Source organism: Lepus europaeus, chromosome 18 (genome assembly GCF_033115175.1).
Source record: "Lepus europaeus isolate LE1 chromosome 18, mLepTim1.pri, whole genome shotgun sequence".
Taxonomy (NCBI): Eukaryota; Metazoa; Chordata; class Mammalia; order Lagomorpha; family Leporidae; genus Lepus; species Lepus europaeus.
In genome coordinates, this window is record NC_084844.1 from 33617459 (window position 1) to 33643115 (window position 25657).

The 25657-nt window shown below is 46.1% G+C and overlaps 2 protein-coding genes across 2 annotated transcripts in view; both read right to left on the reverse strand.

The window, feature by feature from the left end:
* Positions 1–25657, reverse strand: part of TEX14 (testis expressed 14, intercellular bridge forming factor) — an 86925-nt gene that overhangs the window by 32805 nt on the left and 28463 nt on the right. The window contains exons 12-18 of the mRNA XM_062175082.1: positions 19120–19271; positions 17390–17580; positions 16699–16843; positions 13063–13976; positions 10272–10375; positions 3709–3794; positions 941–1216 (exon numbers count right to left, since the gene is read on the reverse strand). Coding sequence (XP_062031066.1) covers positions 941–1216; positions 3709–3794; positions 10272–10375; positions 13063–13976; positions 16699–16843; positions 17390–17580; positions 19120–19271 — 1868 coding nt within the window. The remainder of the gene's footprint in view (positions 1–940; positions 1217–3708; positions 3795–10271; positions 10376–13062; positions 13977–16698; positions 16844–17389; positions 17581–19119; positions 19272–25657) is intronic.
* LOC133747202 (transcription factor BTF3 homolog 4-like) lies at positions 7556–8207 on the reverse strand. Its single transcript, XM_062175465.1, has one exon. The coding sequence runs from the start codon at positions 8112–8114 to the stop codon at positions 7638–7640; it is 477 nt and encodes a 158-aa protein (XP_062031449.1). The 5' UTR covers positions 8115–8207; the 3' UTR covers positions 7556–7637.

Here is a 25657-nt window from a genome sequence, read left to right on the forward strand (position 1 = left end):
GTGATAATTTTAGATTTGCCTTTCTTTGACTTACAGACTATGAAGTCATATCCCATGACCTGATTGTAAACAAATTACCAGGTAGAGCTATACATCCTGTAAATCTTTAACCTGTAATCTATAAACTGATGACAGGAAATTTCATGGATTTTTAGGTTCCACTGGCAGAGACTTGGTAGCCAGTGATGTATCTCCAATTGAAAATATAATGGGGCTGGCGCCGCGGCTCACTTGGCTAATCCTCCGCCTGTGGCGCCGGCACACCAGGTTCTAGTCCACACTGGGGCACTAGGTTCTAGTCCCGGTTGCTCCTCTTCCAGTCCAGCTCTCTGCTGTGGACAGAGAGGGCAGTGGAGGATGGCCCAAATGCTTGGGCACCTGCACCCGCATGGGAGACCCGGAAGAAGCACCTGCTCCTGGCTTCGGATCAGCACAGCATGCCGACCGTGGTGGCCATTTGGGGGGTGAACCAACAGAAGGAAGACCTTTCTCTCTGTCACTTCCTCTCTCTCTCTCTCACTGTCTAACTCTGCCTGTCAAAAATAAATAAATAAATAAAAATTAAAAAAAAAAAGAAAATACAATGCAAAGAAATGGACAGTAGGGAGTAGTGGCCCATGTCCCTTCAGGTAAAGAAGGTTTGATTCTTGCCAGGTTAGACCCAAGACAAGCGCCAGCAGGTGGAGATTATTTTTACTGTCTTTGGACAAAAGGGTTCTGTTTCAGTTATAGAAAAATTCATGAGGGTCTGGATTTTTTTGCCTGTAGGAAGCATAATGGTATATAAAGTATATTTTGCTTTCCCATGGAATTCAAAGTTCCCAGAGATGCAGGAAAGGAGAAAAGATTAAGCAAAGCAAAGAATCCAGATGTTTGCCTGTTTTCGAGAACTGATAACTTGATAAAGCTCACCTATCCCTATTCCCTCCACTGAACTTACTGGTGAAGCTCCGAGGCCCAGGCTGTCTGTCATGCTGGTCACAGTCACTGTGGTCCAATCTGTCAAACTTGTCGTTTCCTGCTGGTTCATCCTTATCCCTGTGATACTCTACAGCTCGCTGCCAATTCATGTTCTCAGGGCCCCTAGCAGGGGGCTGCAGCAGAGGATCAGGCATGTTTTCAGCCTCACACTCTAAGGTCAAACTACTCCTCGGATGCCAAGGAGGTACTGTGAGCTGTCCAGTAGCTGCTTTCTCTGCCATTGCTTCCACTTCCACTGGGCACAAGAGAAAACAGCATTAAAAAATAATTTTTAACACCAGGGGGAAAAAAGCTTTCATCTTAAAGAGACAAGTAACTTTATCGTAGCTCATATGATGACAGTTTTTACAGTCGCACCATCCTTAGCTTGAAGGAGAGGAGAGGGGAGAACTGATGACAGAGTAGGGGAAGGGAACATCATTTAGTGACCCCCAAATAACAACCTATACTGTCGAATTCCAGAGTTGAAGGCAAAGAGAACTTGTAAATGAACTTTCTTGCTGACTTAACAAGAAAAATGACAAGCTGAAGTTCCCAGTCTGTCTTGACTAACAGAAAGGATTCTATCTCAGCTTGTCTAGGCTTTCAAGACTTCATTAAACTCATACTTTGGAGTGTGTGTACATATATACACAGTTTCATTGAAGATGTCCTATACTTCTGCTAATGTCACTTAGCACTAATATTAAAAAAGTAGACATTGTCTCCTTTTAAGTTTACAAGATAAGGTGCCAGCGCTGTAGTACGGCAGGTTAAGCTGCCACCTGTGATGCCAGCATCCCTAATAAGTACTGGCTGGTGTCCCAGATGCTTCTCTTCCAACTCTGCTCTCTGCTAAGGCCCCTGGAAAAGCAGCAGAGGATAGCCCAAGTTCTTGGACCCCTGCATCCTCCTGGGAGACGCAGATGAAGCAGTCATTTGGGGAGTGAACCAGGGGATGAATGATCGCTCTTCCCCTCTCTCTCCCTTTCTCTCTCTGTAACAAAAAGTTGGGGTGGACACTCGGCAGAGCAGTGAAGTTGCCACTGGGATGTATGTATCCTGTATCAGAGCATCTGGTTTGAACACTAGCTCCTCTGCTTCTGATCCAGGTCCATGCTAATGCACACCCTGGGAGGCAGCTCAAGTACTTGGGTTCCTGCCACCATGTGGGAGACCAAGACTGAGTTTCTAGCTCCTGGTTTGAGCCTGGCCCAGCCCTGGCTGTTGCAGACATCTGAGGATAAAGATAAAAGATCTCTATCTCTCTGTCTCTCTTCAAATAAAACTCAATAAAAATTTTAAAATATGAATACAAAAGGGTAATGCCCACAGGTTACATGACAGTGATACTGCAAACTCTCCACTTTAATAATGTTATATGTTCAATATTTACATGACGGGGCCGGCGCCATGGCTCACTTGGCTAATCCTCCGCCTGCAGCGCCGGCATTCCATATGGGCGCTGGGTTCTAGTCCCAGTTGCTCCTCTTCCACTCCAGCTCTCTGCTGTGGCCCGGGAGGGCAGTGGAGGATGGCCTAAGCGCTTGGGCCCCTGCACCTGCATGGGAGACCAGGAAGAAGCACCTGGCTCCTGGCTTTGGGCCGGCCTGGCGCCGGCTGTGGCGGCCATTTGGGGGGTGAACCAACGGAAGGAAGACCTTTCTCTCTGTCTCTCCCTCTCACTGTCTGTAACTCTACCTCTTAAATAAATAAATAAAATATTTTTAAAAAATCTATATGATGGCAGTCGGCAAGGCCAGCAAAGATGGAGCTGTGTTGCTGTGGAAGTGCGTTCATAATTCCTAGGTGGAGAGATGTTGCCACCTATTTCCAGATCTGAGATCCCCAGCTCAAGGGCATAGTGACCAGGTTTTATTGCAGGCAAGGCTACTACTTGCAAATGCACCCCGATGGAGCTCTCGACGGAACCAAGGATGACAGCACCAATTCCAGCTTTGTGACACTGCTTGAAAATTATGCAAAGTACAGACGGCAGAAGAAAATACAACAATGACTTCATTAGTGTGGCTGTGGCTCTGAGTGGCACCATAGATCTGCCCTGTTCAGCTCTGCATAGTCCCCCACACTACAGGGGTTATACAGATTCACTTCTTACGATTGCTCTGTAAATTTTACTGACTGGTGTTTCACAATCCAAGTCCCAACCAAAGTTCAAAGAGAAATAAAAACCTGTATATTAAAAAAAAATCTATATGATGTTTTATCTTATTATACTTGTTATATAATATATATTTGTTTATGATACAAATATTTCCTATAAAGTCCAGAAATGAAAAAAGCATTTCCCTTCAGCAGTTTGTAATCAGTAGGACTTTGCTTTTAAAATAGAATAATATAGAAGAAAAGAATCTGAGCAAATGTAGCTATGAGTTCACACAATGCAGTAAGAGTTTTATTGTACTTACAGATGTCAGCTATGTTAGACATGCACCTTAAGCACAAACTGATGAAATCTTTACTTAATATATACTAAATCGATCTTCTGTATATAAAGATCTTCTGTATATAAAGATCTTCTGTATTTAAAGATAATCGATGTGATTGGAATGGGAGAGGGAGCGGGAGATGGGAGGGGTGTGAGTGGGAGGGAAGTTATGGGGGGGAAGCCATTGTAATCCATAAACTGTACTTTGGAATTTATATTTACTAAATAAAAATTTAAAAAAAAAAGAAACGCACCTTAAGCTTCATTTTGACTAGCAAGATTCACGATTTTATACTCACTTTTCCATTTGAAGTGTACCTTTCCATCATCTTCATTTCTTGACTTTGCATTAGAGATTTCATTAGACACAGCTTCCACACTAATCCTTTTTGGGGGAGGGGGCAAGAGAATGAAATGGATACAAACGCATCAGTTTATTCAAGTTCCTAGTGGAACTCAAAAGACCATCCACAGAAACGACTCCCTTACTCCAGGAGCAAGTCCTAGGAGTTGCATAGACTGCTTCCCACCACCAGAGAGCGTAAGACACCGCCGCCAAAACGACAACGCCACTCCCCAGTCCCGCAAGGTTCCTCACTTGGTAGAGTCCTGGCTAGGGCTGGGGGGCCCAGGAGCTCCTCGTGGGTGGCTTGACACAGTGAAGAATGCACTATTTAGCTGTGTGACTTTGGCTTGGGCATTCAACTCTCTAGGCCCTCCTTGGCTAAGAAATGAAAACACTCAGCTGGAAGATCTCTTAAGGTTTCTTTCAGGTTGCAAGTTTACATTTCATGATTCTAAAAGTGCTATTGGGACATTTTCAGAAGCAGAAGAAACCCACAACTGAAAGGAAGTTTTACCAGACAGAATCCTGATCCTGAGAGTCCCTGTTGAGTGCTCCCTCTGCCCCTCCCTCCCCCAAATGCCACAAACCACAGGTGATGACTGAAGGTTCTGTTCCTGCCCTCCCACAAGAATTATCTGGTAACGGGCCCACCTGCATATCAGTGATGGCACAACAGCTAATATTTGTAAAGAAGCTCCTAAGGCACCAAGCATCCTGAAGAACATTCAGAGATCTACAGCCAATCCAGTCTCACTAAGTTCTAGACCTGACATGTCGCTAGGGAAGCTGTCTGATAATAGCAAACATCAATCTCTCTGGACCAAAGCTTCATCATCTGCAAAGTTAGGGAGTCTTTTTTCCTCTAAATGTCTCATGATTATTTATACTTTTTATCTACTAAGCTAATTCTTCAAAAATATTCTCTGTGGCATAGACATAAACTCCCTGCTAGAATGCCGAACTCCCCAGCTCACTAGCTAATTTGGCCAGAGCTATCAGGAATCTTTAAGATGTTCAAACCCTTTGACCTGTTAATTCTGCTTCTGAGAATGTATTCTGAGGACATAAGGCAAAATACAGAAAAAACTTTATTTGTAAGTCGCTGTGGCCCTGTTCACATAGAATAAGAATGAAACAACATAAAATCAACAATGGGAGAAATGCAACCATTTGAAAGTAAATTTACAGTGTGTGTGCTTTAAAAAAAAAATAATGGGATAATGCTCATCTTCTTACAGTGAAAAATCAAAATATAAAACTGCCTACATGGCCGGCGCCGCGGCTCACTAGGCTAATCCTCCACCTTGCGGCACCGGCACACCGGGTTCTAGTCCCGGTTGGGGTGCCGGATTCTGTCCCGGTTGTTCCTCTTCCAGTCCAGCTCTCTGCTGTGGCCCGGGAAGACAGTGGAGGATGGCCCAGGTGCTTGGGCCCTGCACCTGCATAGGAGACCAGGAGGAAGCAACTGGCTCCTGGCTTCGGATTGGCGCAGTGTGCTGGCGGTAGCAGCCATTTGGAGGGTGAACCAATGGAAGGAAGACCTTTCTCTCTGTCTCTCTCTCTCTCTCTAACTCTACCTGTCAAAGAGAGAAGAGAGAAAGAAAAGCCGAAAAGAACAAAAAAAGAAAAGAAATTGCCTGCATGTGTAATAGTCATTTTGTTTTTTAAACCATACACAAAGAGTAGCTAGATAGACAGGAAAATTTTTTGTTCTTTTTGGAAAAGAGGGAGAAGCTAGGAGGAGAGAACACAACCATTGGTTTTTCTCTGTCTTCTAAAAACAACAATGTTCCCTTACCTGCTTTCTATCTCTGGTGTGAGTGCCAGACCTCCAGATGTGAGTGAAGTGATTCTTCATGATCCCCTTCATCAAGGTAAAATCTGAAACTAAGATACCTCGCCATGTTCCTCCTCTCTCCCTTGTGTACGTATTTACCAACAGGAGAGGAACAGTTAACTTGTCATTGGTCTCAGGCACATCTGGGGTGGAGGTGGGGGTATAGATCAAAAGCTGTTTTCCGGGTGAATGGACTTCAAAACTATAATTAGTTCTGCCACTTATCCACAGGAGGAAAAAAAACTAAAATTGATACACTATTTAAAAACATTTATAGAAGAGTTGGCAATGACATAAAGAAAAGGGAATCCTTATACTACACTGGTGGGGATTTAAGCTAATATAACCATATGAAAAACATGAGGTCCCTCAAAAAATTTAAAACAGAACTACCAATTATCTAGCAATCCCACTACTGGTTATATATCCAGAGGAACTAAAACCAGCACGTGTTTATCACAGAACTCATTCACAATAGCCAAGATATGCAATCTCAACCTAAATGTACATCAAGAAATGGATGAATATGAGGCTGGTGACATGGCACTCTGGGTTAAGCCACTGCTTGCAATGCTGGCATCTAAATGGCCACCTGTTTGAGTCCCGGCTTCTCCACTTCTGATCCAGCTCTCTGCTAGTGGCCTGGGAAAAGCAATGGAAAATGGCCCAAGTGGTTGGCTTCCTGCTACTCATGTCGGAAATCTGGATGGAGTTTTAGGCTCCTGGCTTCATCCAGGCCTAGCCCCAGAAGTTATGACCATCTGGGGAATGAACAAGTGGATGGAAGTACTCTGTCTCTCTCTTTCTCCCTGTTTGTAACTGTTTTTCAAATAATTAAAATAAATCTTTATTTATTTTTTTTTTTACAGGCAGAGTGGACAGTGAGAGAGAGACAGAGAGAAAGGTCTTCCTTTGCCGTTGGTTCACCCTCCAATGGCCGCCGCGGTAGCGTGCTGCAGCCGGCGCACGGCGCTGATCCGATGGCAGGAGCAAAGTGCTTCTCCTGGTCTCCCATGGGGTGCAGGACCCAAGCACTTGGGCCATCCTCCACTGCACTCCCTGGCCACAGCAGAGAGCTGGCCTGGAAGAGGGGCAACCGGGACAGGATCGGTGCCCCGACCGGGACTAGAACCCGGTGTGCCGGCGCCGCAAGGCGGAGGATTAGCCTAGTGAGCCGCGGCGCCGGCCAAAATAAATCTTTAAAAAATACCTATACAGGACAGAATACTACTCAGCCATTAAAGAATAAAAATGAAATCCTGGGGCTGGCACTGTGCTGTAGTAGGTCAAGCTGCAGCCTGCAGTGCCAGCGTACCACATGGGCCCCAGTTCGAGTTCTGGATGCTCCACTTCCAATCCAGTTCCCTGCTAATGTGCCTGGGGAAGCAGCTGAGGATGGCCCAAGTTCCTAGGCCTATGCACCCATGTGGGAGACCTGGAAGAAGCTCCTGGCTCCTGGCTTTGGCCTGGCCCAGCCCCAGCCATCGTGGCCATTTAGGGAGTGAAACGGTGCATGGAGGATCTCTCTCTCTCTTTCAAATGAATAAACATTTAAAAATAAAAATGGCGCCGGCACACCGGGTTCTAGTCCCGGTCGGGGCACCGATCCTGTCCCGGTTGCCCCTCTTCCAGGCCAGCTCTCTGCTGTGGCCAGGGAGTGCAGTGGAGGATGGCCCAAGTGCTTGGGTCCTGCACCCCATGGGAGACCAGGAGAAGCACCTTGCTCCTGCCATCGGATCAGCGCGGTGCGCCGGCCGCAGCGCGCCTACCGCGGCGGCCATTGGAGGGTGAACCAATGGCAAAAAGGAAGACCTTTCTCTCTGTCTCTCTCTCTGTCCACTCTGCCTGTCAAAAAAAAAAAAAAAATGAAATCCTGCCACTACAAAGTGGATGAACTTGGAGGACATTACATTTTTTTAATATACAAAATATTTATATTACTGAACTAGTAACAGGTGATGCTCTCTGTGTCTGTAAAACTTTGGAACCACATAGCTGATTTGTTAAATCTAGTCCATGCTAGCTTCCAAAAACCAAAAATGAATTTAGTTAGCTTCATTCTTTGATGCTTCACCAAAATTTTCTACAAGATCTGGAACATCATCATCTTCCTCATCAATGTCTTCTGGTTTTGGTGCTTTGCTATCCAACACTTGCCGCAGGAACTGTTCAGCTAACTTCCTAAGGCTTGTTAAGCTGTCAGCAACAAGCTGACTTAATATTCCAGGAAGCATTTCTGTGATTGGCTTGGCTTCTGCATGACCAGTAATTGCAAAGGTGTTGACTGAGAGGGAAGCTTGGACTTTGGGATTATTGAAATGAATGACTGTCCCGTCATCTTTAATCATGTTCACCTCTTCAATACCAGCTATATTATTCACAGCCAGTTTTTTGAGAGAACTCTGAAGCTTTTTGTCATCAGCTGTAGCTGTTCTATGTACTACCTTCTTCTTTCTGTGAGCTGTACCCTTGCCTCCTATCCGGACCTGAGCCTGAAGTTTGGCTAACTTTTCTTGATTCATGCTGTTGGTAAATCTGAAGCAAGGAGGATCCTCCAACACCAGCACGCAGCAAGAGCAAGATGGCTGCCTCAGCTAGACCGGACATTACATTTTTTTAAAGATTTATTTTATTTATTTGAAAGATAGAGTTACAGAGAGAGGTAGAGACAGAGAGTGAGGTCTTCCATCCGCTGGTTCACTCCCCAGATGGCCGCAACGGCCGGAGCTGAGCCGATTTGAAGCCAGGGGCCAGGAGATTCTTCCAGGTCTCCCACGTGAGTGCAGAGGCCCAAGGACTTGGGCCATCCTCCACCACCTTCCCAGGCCATAGCAAAGAGCTGGATCGAAAGAGGAGCAGCTGGGACCAGAACCAGCACCCAAATGGGATACTGGCGCTTCAGGCCAGGGCTTTAACCCGCTGCGCCACAGCACCAGCCCCTGAAGGACATTACATTAAGTGAAATAAGCCAGCCACAGAAAGACAAATACTGCATGATCTCATGCATAATATAAAAAAGTTGATCTCATAGAACTAGAGAATATAACGGTGGTTATCAGAGGCTGGGGTGGTTAGAAGGAAGAGGAAGGGAAGATCTTGGTCCAAGGATAACAATTATGGTTTAATAAAAAGAATAAATTTCAAGAAATCCATTGTACAGAAAGATAAATAGTTTATATATTTCATTCTTGAAAAACATTTAAAAAAGACTTGGGTTCTCTTGCCAATAAAAATGCTATATGAGCTGAAATATTTGTTAACTAGTTAGATTGAACAATGAATGTGAACCTCAAAACACCATGTTGTTCAAAATAAAAAAAACTATGACATAATAAAATGTTATCTATCAACTAAGAATTAATTTTTTAAAGATTTATTTTTATTTATTTATTTGAAAGGCAGAGAGAGGTAGAGCCAGAGAGAGAGAGAGACCTTGCATTCTGCTAGTTCACTCCCCAAATGACCACAACAGCGAGTTGAGCTGAGCTGAAGCCAGGAGCCAGAAGCTTCTTCCTGGTCTCCCACATGGGTGCAGGGGCCCAAGGACTTGGGCCATCTTCTATTGCTTTCCCAGGCCATAGCAGAGAACTAGATAGGAAGTGGAGCAGCCGGGACTCAATCCAGCGCCATATGGGATGCCAGCACTGCAGGCTGGGGCTTTAGCCCGCTGTGCCATAGTGCCGGCCCCTAAAAATTAATTTTATAAAAAGAAAAACATTTACTGCTCCTTAAGTCATTCCCTTTATGCAAAATAAAATGCCTTACCTAAGTTCTTTAAACCTCAGTGTATATATAAACTGTTATGAATATGATTTGTGTCAAGGTCAATTCATTCCACTGATTTGGCTGGAAATCAGATACCCAGGGCCAAAGTGTGATGCTGTTCAACAACCACCTCAGAAGTTATGCTGCTTACTTTATTTATTTTTATTTTTTATTTTTGGACAGGCAGAGAGGACAGTGAGAGAAAGAGAGAGACAGTGAGAAAGGTCTTCCTTTGCCATTGGTTCACCCCCACAATGGCCACTGCGGCTGGCACGCTACAGCCAGCGTACTGCACTGATCAGAAGCCAGGAGCCAGGTGCTTCTCCTGGTCTCCCATGCAGGTGCAGGGCCCAAGGACTTGGGCCATCCTCCACTGCACTCCTGGGCCACAGCAGAGAGCTGGCCTGGAAGAGGAGCAACCGGGACAGAATCCGGCGCCCCAACCGAGACTAGAACCCGGGGTGCAGGTACCACAGGTGGAGGATTAGCCTAATGAGCTACAGCGGCGCTGGCCTCATGCTGCTTACTTTAAACCACCTTGGTTTCCAATTAGTTTGGTTTCTGGAGGACTGGCAAATGTGGTACCTGACGTTTCTTTTTATTTAAAACAAAACAAAACAAAAAAAAAACACTAACTATCTGGACAGTTTTGGAAAGGCAAGATTCTTTGCTTTTGACGGATGATGAGTTCTGTCTGATTAACCTGCCAGCAACTTTATCTTCGAAGTCACCTACAAGTTTCCACTGCACTGCTCTCCCCCATCACTTAGCAGAGAGCCTGACAAGAGCTGTTTCTGCATTGCTGTTTGTCACTCACAGTCCCTTGTCAAGACATATGAAGATCATTAAGGGGCCTCCAGGTCACATGGAGTCTAATGCATGACAACACAAAGGATAATAAAATGTTGACCCACCTACTAGTACTTTGGTTTCGGCTTCTGTCCAAATTGACCTTGGCTCCTTCAGTGTGCTGAAACTGCTCACCTGTATTGTCTTTCCCAGAGCCACCAAGAGCAGTCTGTTTAAAAAGCAATTACATTTCAATACTCTGATAAGGGAATTCTCTTTCTCTTCACTCTCACTCTCTGTTTCCAGAGCCACGCTTGTTAAACATGTGTAAGCAGCCAGGCGTACCAATGTGACTTCCCTTGCACGTTTCTTGTCTACAAGCCCATCTCTCACCTGGTGGCCCTTACCCAGAAATGCTGGCCTGCAGGAACCCAGTCAGGAAAGCATGCACAGAGACAAGGAACAGACAAGATAGAAATCAAAATTCAAACACATTCCTGAGCATCACACTCCCCCGCCCCGTTAATATGAAGGCAACAAATCTCTGTAGCAGGAACCCCGAGCTTTGGAGTCTAGTCTAAGCTTTACTCAGAATAACCTAAGGAAATAACCTAAGGAAACTAGAGTTTCCTTCCTTACTCATAAAACAGGACAGTACTCACCAGTAAGGATGCTATGAAAATAAAACACAATAAAATGAAAGCTATAACACTCTGGAACAAAAGAAGTAAAATAAATGAAATTCTGTACCTTCTGTTCAAAAAAGACATTTAGATGTTTATTCCAATTTCAACATGATTTTTAAATTTTTTTAAAAATTTTTTTTAATTTCAAAGGCAGAGAGACAGAGATCTTCCATCTGATGCTTCACTCCCTGAATGCCAACAACAGGCAGGGCTGGACCAGCCAAAGCCAGGAGCCCAGAACTCCATCTAAGTCTCCCATATGGGTGGCAGAGACCTAAGTACTTAAGCCATCACTACTGCCTCATAATGTACACATGAGCAGGAAGCTGAATCAGAAGCGGAGGAGCTGGGTGTTCTGGGCTCCCATCTTTTGCCTGGCCTACCCCTAGCAATTGAGGGCGTTTGGGGAATGAATCAGTAGAGAGAAAATATCCCAGGGTGTCTGTCCCTCTCTGTCACTCTGCCTTTCAAATAAATACCACCACCACCACCCAAAAAAGGGAGGGAAGCATAAAAAATTATCACAAGCTCCCTGGCATACGAGCTCCAGAGGCCTTTTTATGTGGGCCAACATTCCTCAGAAGGAACTGAAGACAGCACTGTATCATGGAACTCGTAGTAGCAGATGTTCAGAAAAATGCCACTGTCACCAAGGAAAGGTTAGGGTAACTTAGCATATAAAATGTATTTAGAATAGATGTTTAGAATGATTGGAAGTCTGTAATGTTTGCATTCAGTATAATTAGAACATTTAATAATTATGAAATTAAAGGAATGCATTTCAATTGTCTGAAAAATTAACTTCTGTGGCAGTGCTTAATGTTCCATTTTGATGCTAGAAAGAGAGGGTTACTTTTTAAGGAAAAAATAAACACAGTGTAATTGTTTTGTACAGTCACATGTACTAGTAAAGGGTTTCCAATGATGGCTGCCATCAACTCCTTCCCTCCCTGTCTGCCCTGCCACTTGTCCCATCGGCAGCTGGAGTTTAGTTCCCTCCCCTTGTTCCTAGGATGGCCTCATGATTTTCTTTGCCCATCAGCAAGCAGCAGAAGTGACACTGTCCTATAGCCAGGACTAGCTTTCAAGAGGCCTGGCAGTTTTAGCTTTCATTTAGAAAGCCAGCTGCCATGCCATGGAGAAGCTTGGGTGGGACTACTTGTGGAATGATGAGAAACCAAGTGCAGAGAGAGGCCACATGGAAGAGCTCAAGATACCAGACATATGAGTAAGGAGTTCTTTGGACCTTCTTGCCTCCAGCTCAACCTCCAGCTGAATGCAACTGAGCGAGTACCCTCAGTCAATGCCATGTGGAATAGAACTGCCCAGGTGAACCCTGTCAAATGCCTGACCATGAGAATTCTAAGGGAGCACAGAATCTTCCCTCCAACAGAGTAGTCCTCTCCTTTCGACTCCCATCTCGGTAACACCACTAGACCATGGCAAGTTTCCATCACCAAACTTGAGCTTAATGCTCTAAAATTATAGGGTTGATCCACGTATGGAGAGTCTTCCAGCTCCAAAATTCTGATCTGAGAGGAAGCCATCATTCTACATATGAGCCTGTAAAGTCATTCATTCCCTCATTCTGTCAGTGACCACTTATCAAGTACTTCTATGTATGTGTTAGGCCTCATGCTGGATGACAGAATGCAGAGTAAGATCTAGGCCCTGTCCTAAAGGCACTCTTGGGGAGACACCCTACAATCTCACTAAGCCTCTAGCCAAGTGGCTCAGGTCAGCTCCCATGGTGTATGCTCAGCTCTTCTAAGACATCTTTGATTACTAGGGTCCTCAGTCCTACACTGGCATTTGAGCTACTTACGGGCAGAGCTTGTGGCTTATTCATTATATTTATAGCCTCTGGCTCTATGTGTGTTGAGTGAGTAAATGGATGAATAAGCAATTTAAAATGGAAATTAATAATTGCCCAAGATACTTTACATAGTAAATTGAACCATGTGAAAATCCCATTATTTGATCATTTTGACCTGTAAAATTTCATCTCCTGAAGTGAGCCATATAAATTTACAGAGGACAGGATTTGCCATGGAAGGTGGAGTGTATCTACCTTGAAAAATCCATCCTAGAGGCCTTATTTCCCAAAGCTAAGAGGGCGTTGCTATGAACTGCTTGCATTTACACATCAGACCCTGCACACAGGGCAAGGCCAATGCTGAACCCAGCTCAGAGTACTGCTTAGGCTCCCCTTCCTCCTGTGTAACTTTACCTGATGACTTGTCTCTGACTGATGCCCAGAACTTTCTTCAGAAACTTGGGTGAGAGGTTTCCAGTCACAGCTACTTCTTTTACTGGGCCTTTTGCCAAAATGTCCTCCCTGAAAATCTCTCGCTGTTCTTGGAGACCTTGCTAAGGTTAGGCAACTGCCCCTGGTATCTGGCTGCTGGCCCCCTGACAGATGCATGGCAGGAGGAATGTAACTTGGAGCTGGAGGGCCCAGGGCTGAAGGAGAGCTACAGACATTTGCAAACTCTAGTGAAGCTTCCCACAGAGACCTGCACTCCTCCTGCTCGTTATGCATCATCTCCAGCTGACCTATTTCCTGCTGGGTATCCCTCAGCAGATCAGCACTCTGGTGCATCAGTGTCTGTGCGATCTTCAGGTTCAGGACACACTTACTGATGTACTCCTCAGTCATGGACCTGTTGCTCACAGGGCCCTGCACTTCTCTGGTTGGCTCAGGGAGGCTGGGCGAACTGAGTGAGTCATTCTGCCAGTCCCAGTCCCCAAAGGAGAGCTCTGGGTCAGTTTCTGAAGAGCTCCTGTCAGCACACAAACAGTATGCCTCTCTCTCCATCTTATCCAACTCTTCCTCCATGGATTGCAGTTCGTCTGCCTGGTGTGGTCTCTCCCCCTCAGGAGATGAAGTAGCTCCTGGGGTCTCTTTCTCTTTGCCATCTCCCAGGTTCAAACAGCCTGAGTAGATTTCATTGATTTCGAAGCTGCAGAGGCTCGCCTGACTGGTGCTGGGGCTCCTCGCCTCTTCTGCCACCAAGTGAGCAAGAGAAGGAGCAGGCTGATGCACAGCCTCCTGGGCCATCAGACTTGGTTCTGGGGTCACAGGATCCAATGTGGCTTCCTCAGTGGGAGAAGACTGACCCCTTGGTGAATGAAGTGGACTGCCTGTTGAAAAAAAAAGACCAGCAACTGATCACAGTGTTCACATCCAGCAGCTAAGCAGCCTCAGCTTTCCGGTCAAGAAGCACAGAAATGCTCCCCTCCTGGCTGTCTGCACTACTGCATAAACCCATCAAAGGGTGAACCGGCCTTTCTAACAGAAAGGAAGTTTCCCACTTAGACATGGGATGAAGCAGAAACTGGGGGCACAGGGCAGGGCAAGAGGAGGCAGCAGTACTTTGCTGTGGCCTGGGAGGGCAGTGGAGGATGGCCCAGGCCCTTGGGCCCTGCACCCACATGGGAGACCAGGAGCAAGCACCTGGCTCCTGGCTTCGGATCTGCGCAGCGCGCCAGCCACAGTGCGCCAGCCACAGTGCGCCGGCCGTAGCGGCCATTTGGGGGGTGAACCAACAGAAGGAAGACCTTTCTCTCTGTCTCTGTCTCTCTCTCTCTCATTGTCTAACTCTGCCTGTCAAAAAAAAAAAAAAAAGAGGAGGCAGCAGTGGAGTCAAACCCTTAGGGAAATATTCTAAGCTTCATTTACAATGTGCTCAAAACATTCATAACTGTCAGTACATGTGAACTGCAGGCCCTGAATATTAAACACTACCTTCATAGCTTTCGTCACACACAAAGGGGTTTGACTACACCAGCTGAAGTTATGCTCTTGGTGAGCACCTGATAAAAGCAATTGAGAAGGGTCGCGGTTGTGGCACAGCAGGTTAAGCCACCACCTGAAGCATGCGCATCCCATGCTGGAGTGTCGCTTGGGTCCTGGCTGTTCTATTTCCCATCCAGTTCCCTGCTAATGTGCCTGGGAAGGCAGCAGCAGATGATCCAAGTATCTGGGTTCCTGCTACCCATGTGAGAGATCCAGGTGGAGTTACCAGCTCCTGTCTTCAGCCTGGCTGAGACCTGCCTATGGAAACCATTTGGGGAATAAACCAGCAGATCAAGGATCTCACTCTCTGCATCAGAGCAGGGATAAATAACTGAAAAACAATGCCAGGACTAACCATCTAGAGGTACACAATTTGCAGAGAATGGGATGAGGGAACCAAAGTAAAAAGAGCTTGAAGGGTCCACTCAAGGCCTCCATCTCTGTCAAAGAGTGGGTGAGTGAATGACCATTTATTTGGCTGGAATTGGAAGCCCTGATTCCTGTTCTGTAACAAGCTCTGGGATTATAAGCAGATCATATCCTCCTTAGTTTTCTCATCTGTAGAATGGGGCCATTAAGTCTGAATATTGCAAGGTCCTTTCTATCTCTGCGTTCTAAGATTTCCAAATGTGCTAAAATGCTATTAAAGCAGGAAGGAAACACCAAAATGTTAACAGATTTTTTTCAAGGAGGTGGAATTAAAATGGTAATTTTCTTCTTTATACTGTTTTAAATTTTCTGAAATAAGCACACAGTAGTTTTAAATTTTAAAATTCATTTTTACTTGACAAGCAATTAAATAAGCTTCTGAATAATTATGCTAGAAATAAACTCATCATTACTACTTAGTTCTGGATCAAACTCAGGCATCATATGGATCTTGATTTCTTCCTAAGGCATCCATTTTTCCCCCAGTGTAAGTTACATGTACAGTTTGGAGGAGTCAATTAGTTACAGCTTATGTGACTTTAAGAACACATGTCAAAATAATGCTTAAGGGGCTGGTGCTGTGGCATAATAGGTAAAGCTGCCTCATGCTGCACCAGCGTCCCAGTTCAAGTCCTGGCTGCTCCACTTCCAATCTAGCTCCCTGCTAATGCACCTGGGAAAGCAGCAGAAGATGGCCCAAGTCCTTGGGCCCCTGCACCCACATAAGAGACCTGGAAGAAGCTCCTGGCTCCTGGTTTCGACCTGGACCAGCTCCAGCCATGGCAGTCATTTGAGGAGTGAACGAACAGATGAAAGATCTCTCTCTCTCTCCCTCTTTCTCTGTAACTATGCCTTTTGAATAAATAAATCTTAAAAAAAAAAAAAAAAAAACGGGGGGAGGGGGGCGGCGCCGTGGCTTAACAGGCTAATCTTCCACCTTGCGGCGCCAGCACACCGGGTTCTAGTCCTGGTTGGGGCACCGGATTCTATCCCGGTTGCCCCTCTTCCAGGCCAGCTCTCTGCTATGGCCCGGGAAGGCAGTGGAGGATGGCCCAAGTGCTTGGGCCCTGCACCCACATGGGAGACCAGGAGAAGCACCTGGCTCCTGGCTTCGGATCAACGAGATGCGCTGGCTGCAGCAGCCATTGGAGGGTGAACCAACAGCAAAAAGGAAGACCTTTCTCTCTGTCTCTCTCTCTCACTATCCACTCTGCCTGTCAAAAAAAAAAAAAAAAAGGGCTGGGGGGAGCTGGCACTGTGGCATACTGGGTAAAGCCACTGCCTCCAGTGCTGGCATCCCATATGGGCGCCAGTTCGAGTCCTGGCTGCTCCACTTTCTGTCCAGCTCTCTGCTATGGCCTACGAAAGCAGTAGAAGATGGCCCGAGCCCTTGGGCCCCTGCACCTGCATGGGAGACCAGGAAGAAGCTCCTGGCTCCTGGCTTCGGATCGGCATAGCTCCAGCCGTTGCGGCCAACTGGGAAGTGAACCAGTGGATGGAAGACCTCTCTCTCTCTCTCTCCCTCTCTCTCTCTGCCTCTCCTCTCTCTGTGTAACTCTGACTTTCAAATAAATAAATAAATCTTAAAAAAAAAAAAAAAAAAGAGAGAGGCGCTTAAGCTGTGAATTAAGGCCATACCCATTTCTTTCAATTCTTTGATTTCCAAGTCGAGGGTGTCTTTTGGATGTTCTGAAGTGAGTCCTAGATAGACATCAGGATGAGGTTCATATCTCTGCACCCTGGGGCTCTCAGTTGGTTGAGTTCTCTGTACTCCAATAAATTCCTGTAACAAGGAGGTATTGTCAAGGATAAATCTGTCGGGGTTTCGTACGTAGCAGAGCAGCTCCTTTGCTGTGATCTATTGAAAGTCAGCCCTCGACACAAGGGTTTGTAAAAATTTTTTAAAAATCAAAATAAAAAAAAAGATACATCTGTTGTCATCCAGATGTCACTAGTGTTGTTTAGGAACCAAAGTACAGACAAAATTCCCTCTTACTCTGTTGAGTAGACTGTAGTCCTATCCTAATTAACTGATTTCTTGTCAATACCAGTATCTTGAAAGTGATAACTGCTACCATTCACTGAATCTCTACTATGTCCCCACAGAGTGTCCCCACTATGTGTTGAACCTCCCCGGATCCACTACTCAATCCCCTGCCACTCACGCTAAATCAAGTTGTTAGGCTTTTCTCAGGAACACAAAGGGAATCATAAAATGAGGATTTCCAAAACTCCTTACAACTTGGTCTCTAGCTTCTTCTTGGTCTCCAACTCCCCATTTCCCTGGATAGGTGAGCAGAAATAAACATTCAAAAGCTTCAGGACTTGCCTTTAAGTCGTTCTTCAGAATGTACCGGATATCTTGAAGATTCATAGTTCGGTCTTTCTGCCTGACCTGGATGCCTGACTTAACGATATCATAGTAAGGTTTCGGAAGCCTGACATCTGCTTCTAAATAATTTCCCAAGACTACGGCTTCTTTAATAACCGAGCCATCTAAACCATTCCAAGGTACGTTGTCTGTAAGGAAAAAGTCACAGGAAGGAGTAACATTAAGAAACCATACAAAGATAAAAAAAAAAATCATAAAAAGTTGGGTAACTTAGTCAAGAAACTCTCTGTAAAAACTACCTAAAAGCGGGCCTGGCACCGTGGCCCACTTGGCTAATCCTCCGCCTGTGGCGCCGGCACCCTATATGGGCACCGGGTTCTAGTCCCGGCTGCCCCTCTTCCAGTCCAGCTCTCTGCTATGGCCTGGGAAAGCAGTGGAGGATAGCCCAAATGCTTGGGCCCCTGCACTCGCATGGGAGACCAGGAAGAAGCACCTGGCTCCTGGCTTCAGATCAGCACAGTGCTGGCCGTAGCGGCCACTTGGGGGGTGAACCAATGGAGGGAAGACCTTTCTCTCTCTCTCTGTCTCACTGTCTGTAACTCTACCTGTCAAATAAATAAATAAAAATCTAAAAAAAAAAAAAAAAAGAAATGTTTAAAAAAATAAATAAATAAAAATTTAAAAAAACTACTACCTAAAAGCCCAATCACTTGCCAGGAAATCCCTGCCACAGAGATAGGACGGAGTAGCCTCAGTATCATCTTTACATAGGCAGACCTTGGTACAGGGAATGTTACATAGCATTAAGCTGGTAGCCCAATACATTCATCTCATGGAAAGTGATTGGCTGTGGGCCTGTACACACCATGAAATGGCTCGCACTCATTTACTCTCTGTATGTGTGCATATCCCTCTGCTGAAGGAGTCCTGTCTCCAGATACGGAGCTATTTTCTTCACACTAAAATTACGTAGGTTTGGTTCATTTCTTTTAAGCAGCATTAATATATACTTTCTAGGCCCTCAGGGTGTTTCATAGTTTACCTCTCAGACACCAATATTTCTCCTTTTTTTAATTTGAAAGACAGAGTAAGATAGTGAGAGAGAGAGAGAGAGAGAAAGGTCTTCCTTCCGTTGGTTCACCCCCTCCCCCAAATGGCCACTACAGCCGGCGTGCTATGCCAATCCAAAGCCAGGAGCCAGGTGCTTCCTCCTGGTCTCCCATGCGGGTGCAAGGCCCAAGGACTTGGGCCATCCTCCACTGCACTCCCGGGCCACAGCAGAGAGCTGGACTGGAAGAGGAGCAACCAGGACAGAATCCAGCGCCCCAACCAGGACTAGAACCCAGGGTGCCGGTGCTGCAGGTGGAGGATTAGCCTAATGAGCCATGGCACCGGCCTGACACCAATTTTTTCTTCTCATTTACAAATGCTTAAGGGGTACCTTGTGACCCCTAAGCATGGTCATCAATATTGAATTTAAAAATTTAGCTTGGATTAAATGCATTCTCATTAACAAGCAGATGAGTGGGCTTTCTTGAGTCTTAATAGCTAAAAGGGAAAGTTTTCTGAGACATCGTTGTCTGTTTTCCATGAACAGAGAGGTTTCCTTTAAGAAATCTTTTTTTTTTTTTTTAAGTCCTATGTTTTCATAAAACTGGCTCCTGGCGGCAAGAAACCCAACTTACAAATAAGGACTTTGGTCAACCATCAGCGTGCACCTTTATCACCTGTTAAAATCTCCTGTATGATCATAGAGAAGCTGTAGATGTCTGACTTCACCGTGGCTGCCTTCTGTAAGATCACTTCTGGTGCAGCCCAGTTGTACAGTTGGCTGGGGAGAGGTACTCGAGTCAGGTCTCTGTGTACACCTCCATCCTGGCTACAGAAGGAAACATAAAGGCAACCTTCATGAGCTTCTCAAAAGCTTGCCAGACACTGAACTAACTTATGCTGCCTTATACTGTTCTAACTCCTATAATCCCTCGTGCTTCCCACCTTATCTGGTCACACTCTCCTGCTCAGCCACTCTACTCAAGACACAGGGGTTTTGTTTCAGTTCTCCAACATGCTGTGCACATTGCCACTTTATGTCACCGCACTGGTGGCTTGCGCTTGGCATGCTCTACCTACAAATCCTAGAGCAACTAGATGCTTCTAATGACTAAACTATATATTCAAAAGCCTCTCCTCCGAGAGGTCTTCTTTGACCACCTAATCCAGAGTAATCCTGTTTTACTGGCTCCATAGCACCTATATGACTTCCTTGTTCAGTCATGTATTACCTGTTTCCCCTCTATTAGAGAGTCAGCGTCATGAAAATAGGCACCTTCCTTATTTTTTATGTCACTGGATTCCTAAAATTACACTAGGACCTTAATATTCACTGTTGAAAAAATGAAAGTAAGACAAGACCCCGCCAAAACCCCATCTGCTTTCTCAAAGCCACTTGCCACTTCTCCAATCCGCATGTTTGCTTCTGTTCTAACTTCCTGCCCTCTTGGGGATGGGTCCTCTCAGTTTAGCACTCAAAGGTTCACTAATTTGCCACCTCTTCTTCCCAATCAGACTTTTCCTTTATTAAAGAAACATATATTTATATATTTAAAAGGTAAAATGCGAGAGGAAGAGGGGGAGGAGGAGGGGGAGAATGAGAGCTACTGTTTCACTCCCCAAATGGCCAGAACAGCCAGAGTTGGGTCAGGCTGAATTCAGGAGCCAGGAACTCCATTTGGATCTCCCACATGGGTGGCAGGGGCCCAACTATGTGAGCCATCATCTGCTGCCTCCCAGGTGCATTAGCAGGGAGCTGGATGGGAAGTGGAATAACCAAAACTCAAATTGGCACTCTGATACAAGATACCAGTGTCACCACAGTGAAGCAGTGCACTGACCATCCGCACTCCCAGACTCTCTGCGAGCTAAGGCAGGGCATCCTAAATGTCCTCTGAGCCAACAAGAGTCCTTACAGTGAGGTCAGGGCTGACGTCTACACTAAGTTGTCACAAGAATCAAATGAAATCAAGGATGTGGAAACACCCCCAGAAGCTATAAAATCCTCTGCCAAGTAAGCAACTGATGTGAACATTATGGTGGGTATCAGGTGAAGGCTAGATGACTGCTTGTTGACAATTAAGTTTTAAAAAGCATAGGGGTTGGCGCTGTGGTGTAGCAGGTAGAGCTGCCTGCTGCAGTGCCAGCATCCCATATGGGCACTGGTTTGGGTCCCAGCTGCTCCACTTCTGATCCAGCTCTCTGCTATGGCCTGGGAAGGCAGTGGAAGATGGCCCACGTCCAGGTGAGAGACCCAGAAGATGCTCCTGCTTTATAGATTGGCACATCTCCAGCCACTGCAGCCAATTGGGGAGTGAACCAGCAGATGGAAGATCTGTCTGTCTCTCTCTCTCTGCCTCTGCCCCTGCCTCTCTGTAACTCTGACTTTCAAATAAATAAATCTTTAAAAAAAAAAAAAAGTATATGACAGTAAGTTCTTTGCTAGTCTGGCATAGGGCAGCTTTTAGAGGATGAGGTGGGATTCTAAGACTTTGAGCAAACTTTCCTGATAATGTTTCCTCTAGCAGAGCTTTTTTTTTTTTTTTTTTTTTTGGCACCCGAGCTGGGTGCAGGCGAGGCCAGGGGCATGTGGGGTGCACTGGACGCCGCGGGCCCAGCTCTTGGCATAGCAGAGCTTTTGATAAATGGCAGAAGCCAGGACATTATAAAAATTGGCACTAATGTTTTAGCTGTACTATTGAATAATGAGGCATGGCCTTGTATCATGTAAACAGTGTGGATGTTCATCCAAATCTAAAATATAAGTACTTATATATAATTAATAAGTAGACAAGTATTTATGTATTCAATGTATATGTCACACATACATTAGATATTATACACTAGTTAATGCAAATTATATTAATATCACAGATAAAGCAATGGAGCCTTTTATTGTCAGAGAGAGATTCTGAGAAACTAGCATACTCGGCTCTTCAAATCGGGGTAGGAGTAGGAGACAATTCTCCAAGGAATCCTTTCAGGCTTACCTAAGCTCTGGCAAAGGACAAGTCACTTACAACAAAAATTAAACCCTTTCTCTTTTACTTCCTCTCTTGGAATCCCTTCTTCCTCTTTAAAACTACCTGGGTTAGTGGGACCTCTCTTTTGAGAATCACTCTAGGATGGTATTTTTCTGGACTTCCAACTTTGATATTATTAAAATTACATTTGGCTGCAGCTATGTGACACCACATTCAAGGCTGATTCTAGCTCTAAATATTCCATGAAAAAGGAGTTAAAGGCACTGTTTTGAGACCCAGCTGCTCCACTTCCCATCCAGTTCTCTGCTATGGCCTGGGAAAGCAGTAGAAGATGGCCCAAGTGCTTGGGCCCCTGCACTCATGAGGGAGACCCGGAAGAAGCTCCTGGCTCCCAGCTTTGGATCGGCGCAGCTCTGGCCATTGCAGCCAATTGGGGAGTGAACCATCAGATGGAAGACCCCTGTCTCTCTCTCTCTGTCTCTCCTCTCTCTGTGTAACTCTGACTTTCAAATAAATAAATAAATCTTTTTAAAAAAGGAGTTGAATAGTAGAAAAAAATTTCTGTATCATTTCTACACTGAAAGATGGAGCAGACCATGATAATGACATTCAAAAACCTAATGTGCCTGAGAAGAATTTTGCTAAAAATAAATGCAGAATTGAAGACCATTTTGGGTTTCTGGATAACCGGCCCACTCCTGTTCTCAGCTTCTGAAGAAGGTTATACTGTCACAGCTGCTACTGCTGCTGATTGCATTTCTGCCCCCAGTTCCACTCTGAGGTGAATAAGCTCAAGTGCGCGCTCACAGCTCCCTACCATTCCATGAGGCACTCCAGACCATGACTACCTCCAACCCTCATTTGGCCAGCTGTTGACTCAGGCTTCTCAGTGCATTTCGCCTCTTTCCTTTTGACTCCTTGGTCATCTGGTCTCCAAAAGACCCCATCCTGTGGCCTCCTAGCTGATATTCCTCAAATCCATCCTGCTCCTGTGGTCTGACCACCAGATTCTAGCCCCAGCTGTGCCTCCAACCAACCAACTGGGGAACTTCACACCACCCCTTCACCCCTAGGCCTGCCTCCTTTTCCACAGTAGGGCTGGGTGGGCCTAGCCATCCCCATAGCTCCATTTTCTCTCCAGAATTCACATTTCTTTAGAGAATGAAAGTGGAAGAAACTGTTGTACCTCTGTCTCAACGACAGATGGTGCTCCATCACTGACCAAAAGCCTGGATTCTGTCACAGTCTTCCTCAAAAGCCTCTGATAATAACCAACAGAAAAAACAAACCCCTTTAGCCTCCCCTGCTGCTGAACTTGTAGCCAAAGTTATCAACCTGCTCTGAACCACTTCAAGTTTTTCCTTCATCTAGACTCAACCATTTAGCAAACATCTGCCTAGCACTTATTATGTGGCAGGCCCTGAGCTGGGTGGGTGTGCTGAAGACAGAATGATCAGAATGATGAACAAGTCACAGTCGCTGTCCTCTGCTAGCTAGCCATCAAGGAGGATAGCCATCAAGTATACAAACAACTGTGCGACACCTGAGTGCTGAGTGCGAGGAGAGGAATATGCAGAACACCTCTGGGGATGACAGCATCAGTGTAGGCTTCAAGGAGTGTGCAAGATTGGGTTTGCAATGAATTTAAAAAGACAACGTGGGAGCCAGAATTGTGGCACATGCAAGTTAAGCTGCCGCCTGTGATGGCAGCATCTCAAATCAGAATTCTGGCTGCTCTGCTGCTTCTTCTTTTTTTTTTTTTTTTTTTTTTGACAGGCAGAGTGGACAGTGAGAGAGAGAGACAGAGAGAAAGGTCTTCCTTTTTGCCGTTGGTTCACCCTCCAATGGCTGCCGCCACCGGCGCACTGCAGCAGGCGCACCGCGCTAATCCGAAGCCAGGAGCCAGGTACTTATCCTGGTCTCCCATGCAGGTGCAGGGCCCAAGCACTTGGGCCATCCTCCACTGCCTTCCCGGGCCATAGCAGAGAGCTGGCCTGGAAGAGGGGCAACCGGGACAGAATCCGGCGCACCGACCAGGACTAGGACCCGGTGTGCCGGCGCAGCAAGGCAGAGGATTAGCCTATTGAGCTGCGGCACCGGCCTGCTCTGCTTCTGATCTAGCTTCCTGCTTATGCACCTGGAAAGACAGTAGGTGATGGCCCAAGTGTTTGGGTCCCTGCCCTCAACTTAGGAGACCCAGATGGAGTTCCTGGTTCCAAACTTTGGACTGGCCCAACCCTGGTTGTTGCAAGCATTTGGCAAGTAAACAAGCATATGGAAGACCTCTCTTTCTCTCTTCTTCTCTGATGCTCTGCCTTTCAAATAAGTAAATATATAAATAAAATTTAAATAAATAAATAAGTAAATAAGGATAAGTGAGGATGAGCCACATATTCCAGATTTGAGCAGCAGTACCATGAAACAGCATGGACTGAAAGTGGCTTCAAATGGCCAGGAGCAGGGGGGAAGTGATGAAGTTGGCAATGAATGCAGGTGGAGCACCTTCCATACCCTGAAAGGTGCCAGGACTTCACCTTGTAGGCAATGAGGAGCCCTTGAAAGGTTTCAACAAGGATTGAGAAATGGACCTGGGGGCCAGTGCTGTGGTATAGCTAGTAAAGCTGCCACCTACAGTGCCAGCATCCCATATGAGCGCTGGTTCGAGTCCCCGCTTCTCCATTTCTGAACCAGCTCTCTGCTATGGCCTGGGAAAGCAGTAGAAGATGGCCCAAGTCTTTGGGCCCCTGCACCCATGTGGGAGACCTGGAAGAAGCTCCTGGCTCCTCTTTCCAGATAGGCGCAGCTCCAGCTATTGCGGCTAATTGGGGAGTGAACCAGTGGATGGAAGACCTTTCTCTTTCTCTCTCTCTCCCTCTCCTTCTCTCTGTGTGTAACTCTGACTTTCAACTAAATAAATAAAACTGTTAAATAAAAAAAAAAAGAGGCCGGCACCGCAGCTCAATAGGCTAATCCTCCGCCTGTGGCACCGGCACACCAGGTTCTAGTCCCAGTCAGGGCACCGGATTCTGTCCCGGTTGCCCCTCTTCCAGGCCAGCTCTCTGCTATGGCCCGGGAAGGCAGTGGAGGGTGGCCCTGCACCCCATGGGAGACCAGGAGAAGCACCTGGCTCCTGGCTTCAGATCAGCGCAATGCGACAGCCGCAGCGCACCCACCGCGGCAGCCATTGGAGGGTGAACCAACGGCAAAAAGGAAGACCTTTCTCTCTGTCTCTCTCTCTGTCCACTCTGCCTGTAAAAATAATAATAATAATAAAGAGAGAGAGAGAGAAATGGACCTGACTTGAGGCTCAACAGCTCGACAGGTGATACTCAGCTGGCCTCTGTCCATTCCCATGTACAAAAATGTAACAATTCTAGCCATACCCTGACTGCTATTCTGCCTTTCTTTTGCTCTTTAACAGCCCCTTCTCCACACAAAGAATTGAAAGGAATGTTCTTAACCCAAAAATCACATGTGACACCAGAAATCTCAAAAACTGTCTGCCACAGCATCCCAGTATCCTAGGATAAAATTCAGACCTTTCACCAAGGCCCACAAGGCCAAGCATAATCTGGCCCCTGCCATCTCCAGGCAGAAGGACAAAAGGGACTCCAGATTTGGCATGGTGGGTCTTTTAGTTTCATTTGTCAGAAAAGCACACTGAGAGTCTGCTGTATGAAATCCTGTTCCAGGCATCTGAGAAGCAGCAGTAAACAGAACAGAAACCCGTGCCCTCGGGAATCATGTGACGAGTATGTACGCAGCAAAGTCCTGCTGAGAGTCTCAAAAGCAAACCATGAGCGATGGCAGGTGAGGGACATGGGGAAGAGGAGGTAGGTGGGTCAAGGTAAGGGCTCTGCCTAGAGTTTGAGGCCTCACAGCAGAGAAGAACCAACACTGGGTTCAAGGCGCAGAGCTGTGGATGGTAGCAAGGAAGTACAGGGGAAAGCCTCTGCCTCCTAGAACTGGAGTTCAACCCCCGATTCTCAGAAAGACTTTGACTCCAGCACAACAGGAAGCTAAGTCCATCCACAAATCCTCGAATGAGGACATTGTTTTTGATGGCCTGTCTCAGTAAGCTGAGCCCCTTGAGGTCATCCCTCTGTGCTCGGTCTTGCTCACTGACCAGCAACACAAAGGACATAGTGGGGAACTGAGACTTGGGGTGTGGCAGAGCCACGGATGAGGGAACAAGGGACCCAGTGGCCCACTCCAACACACACTAGATTCC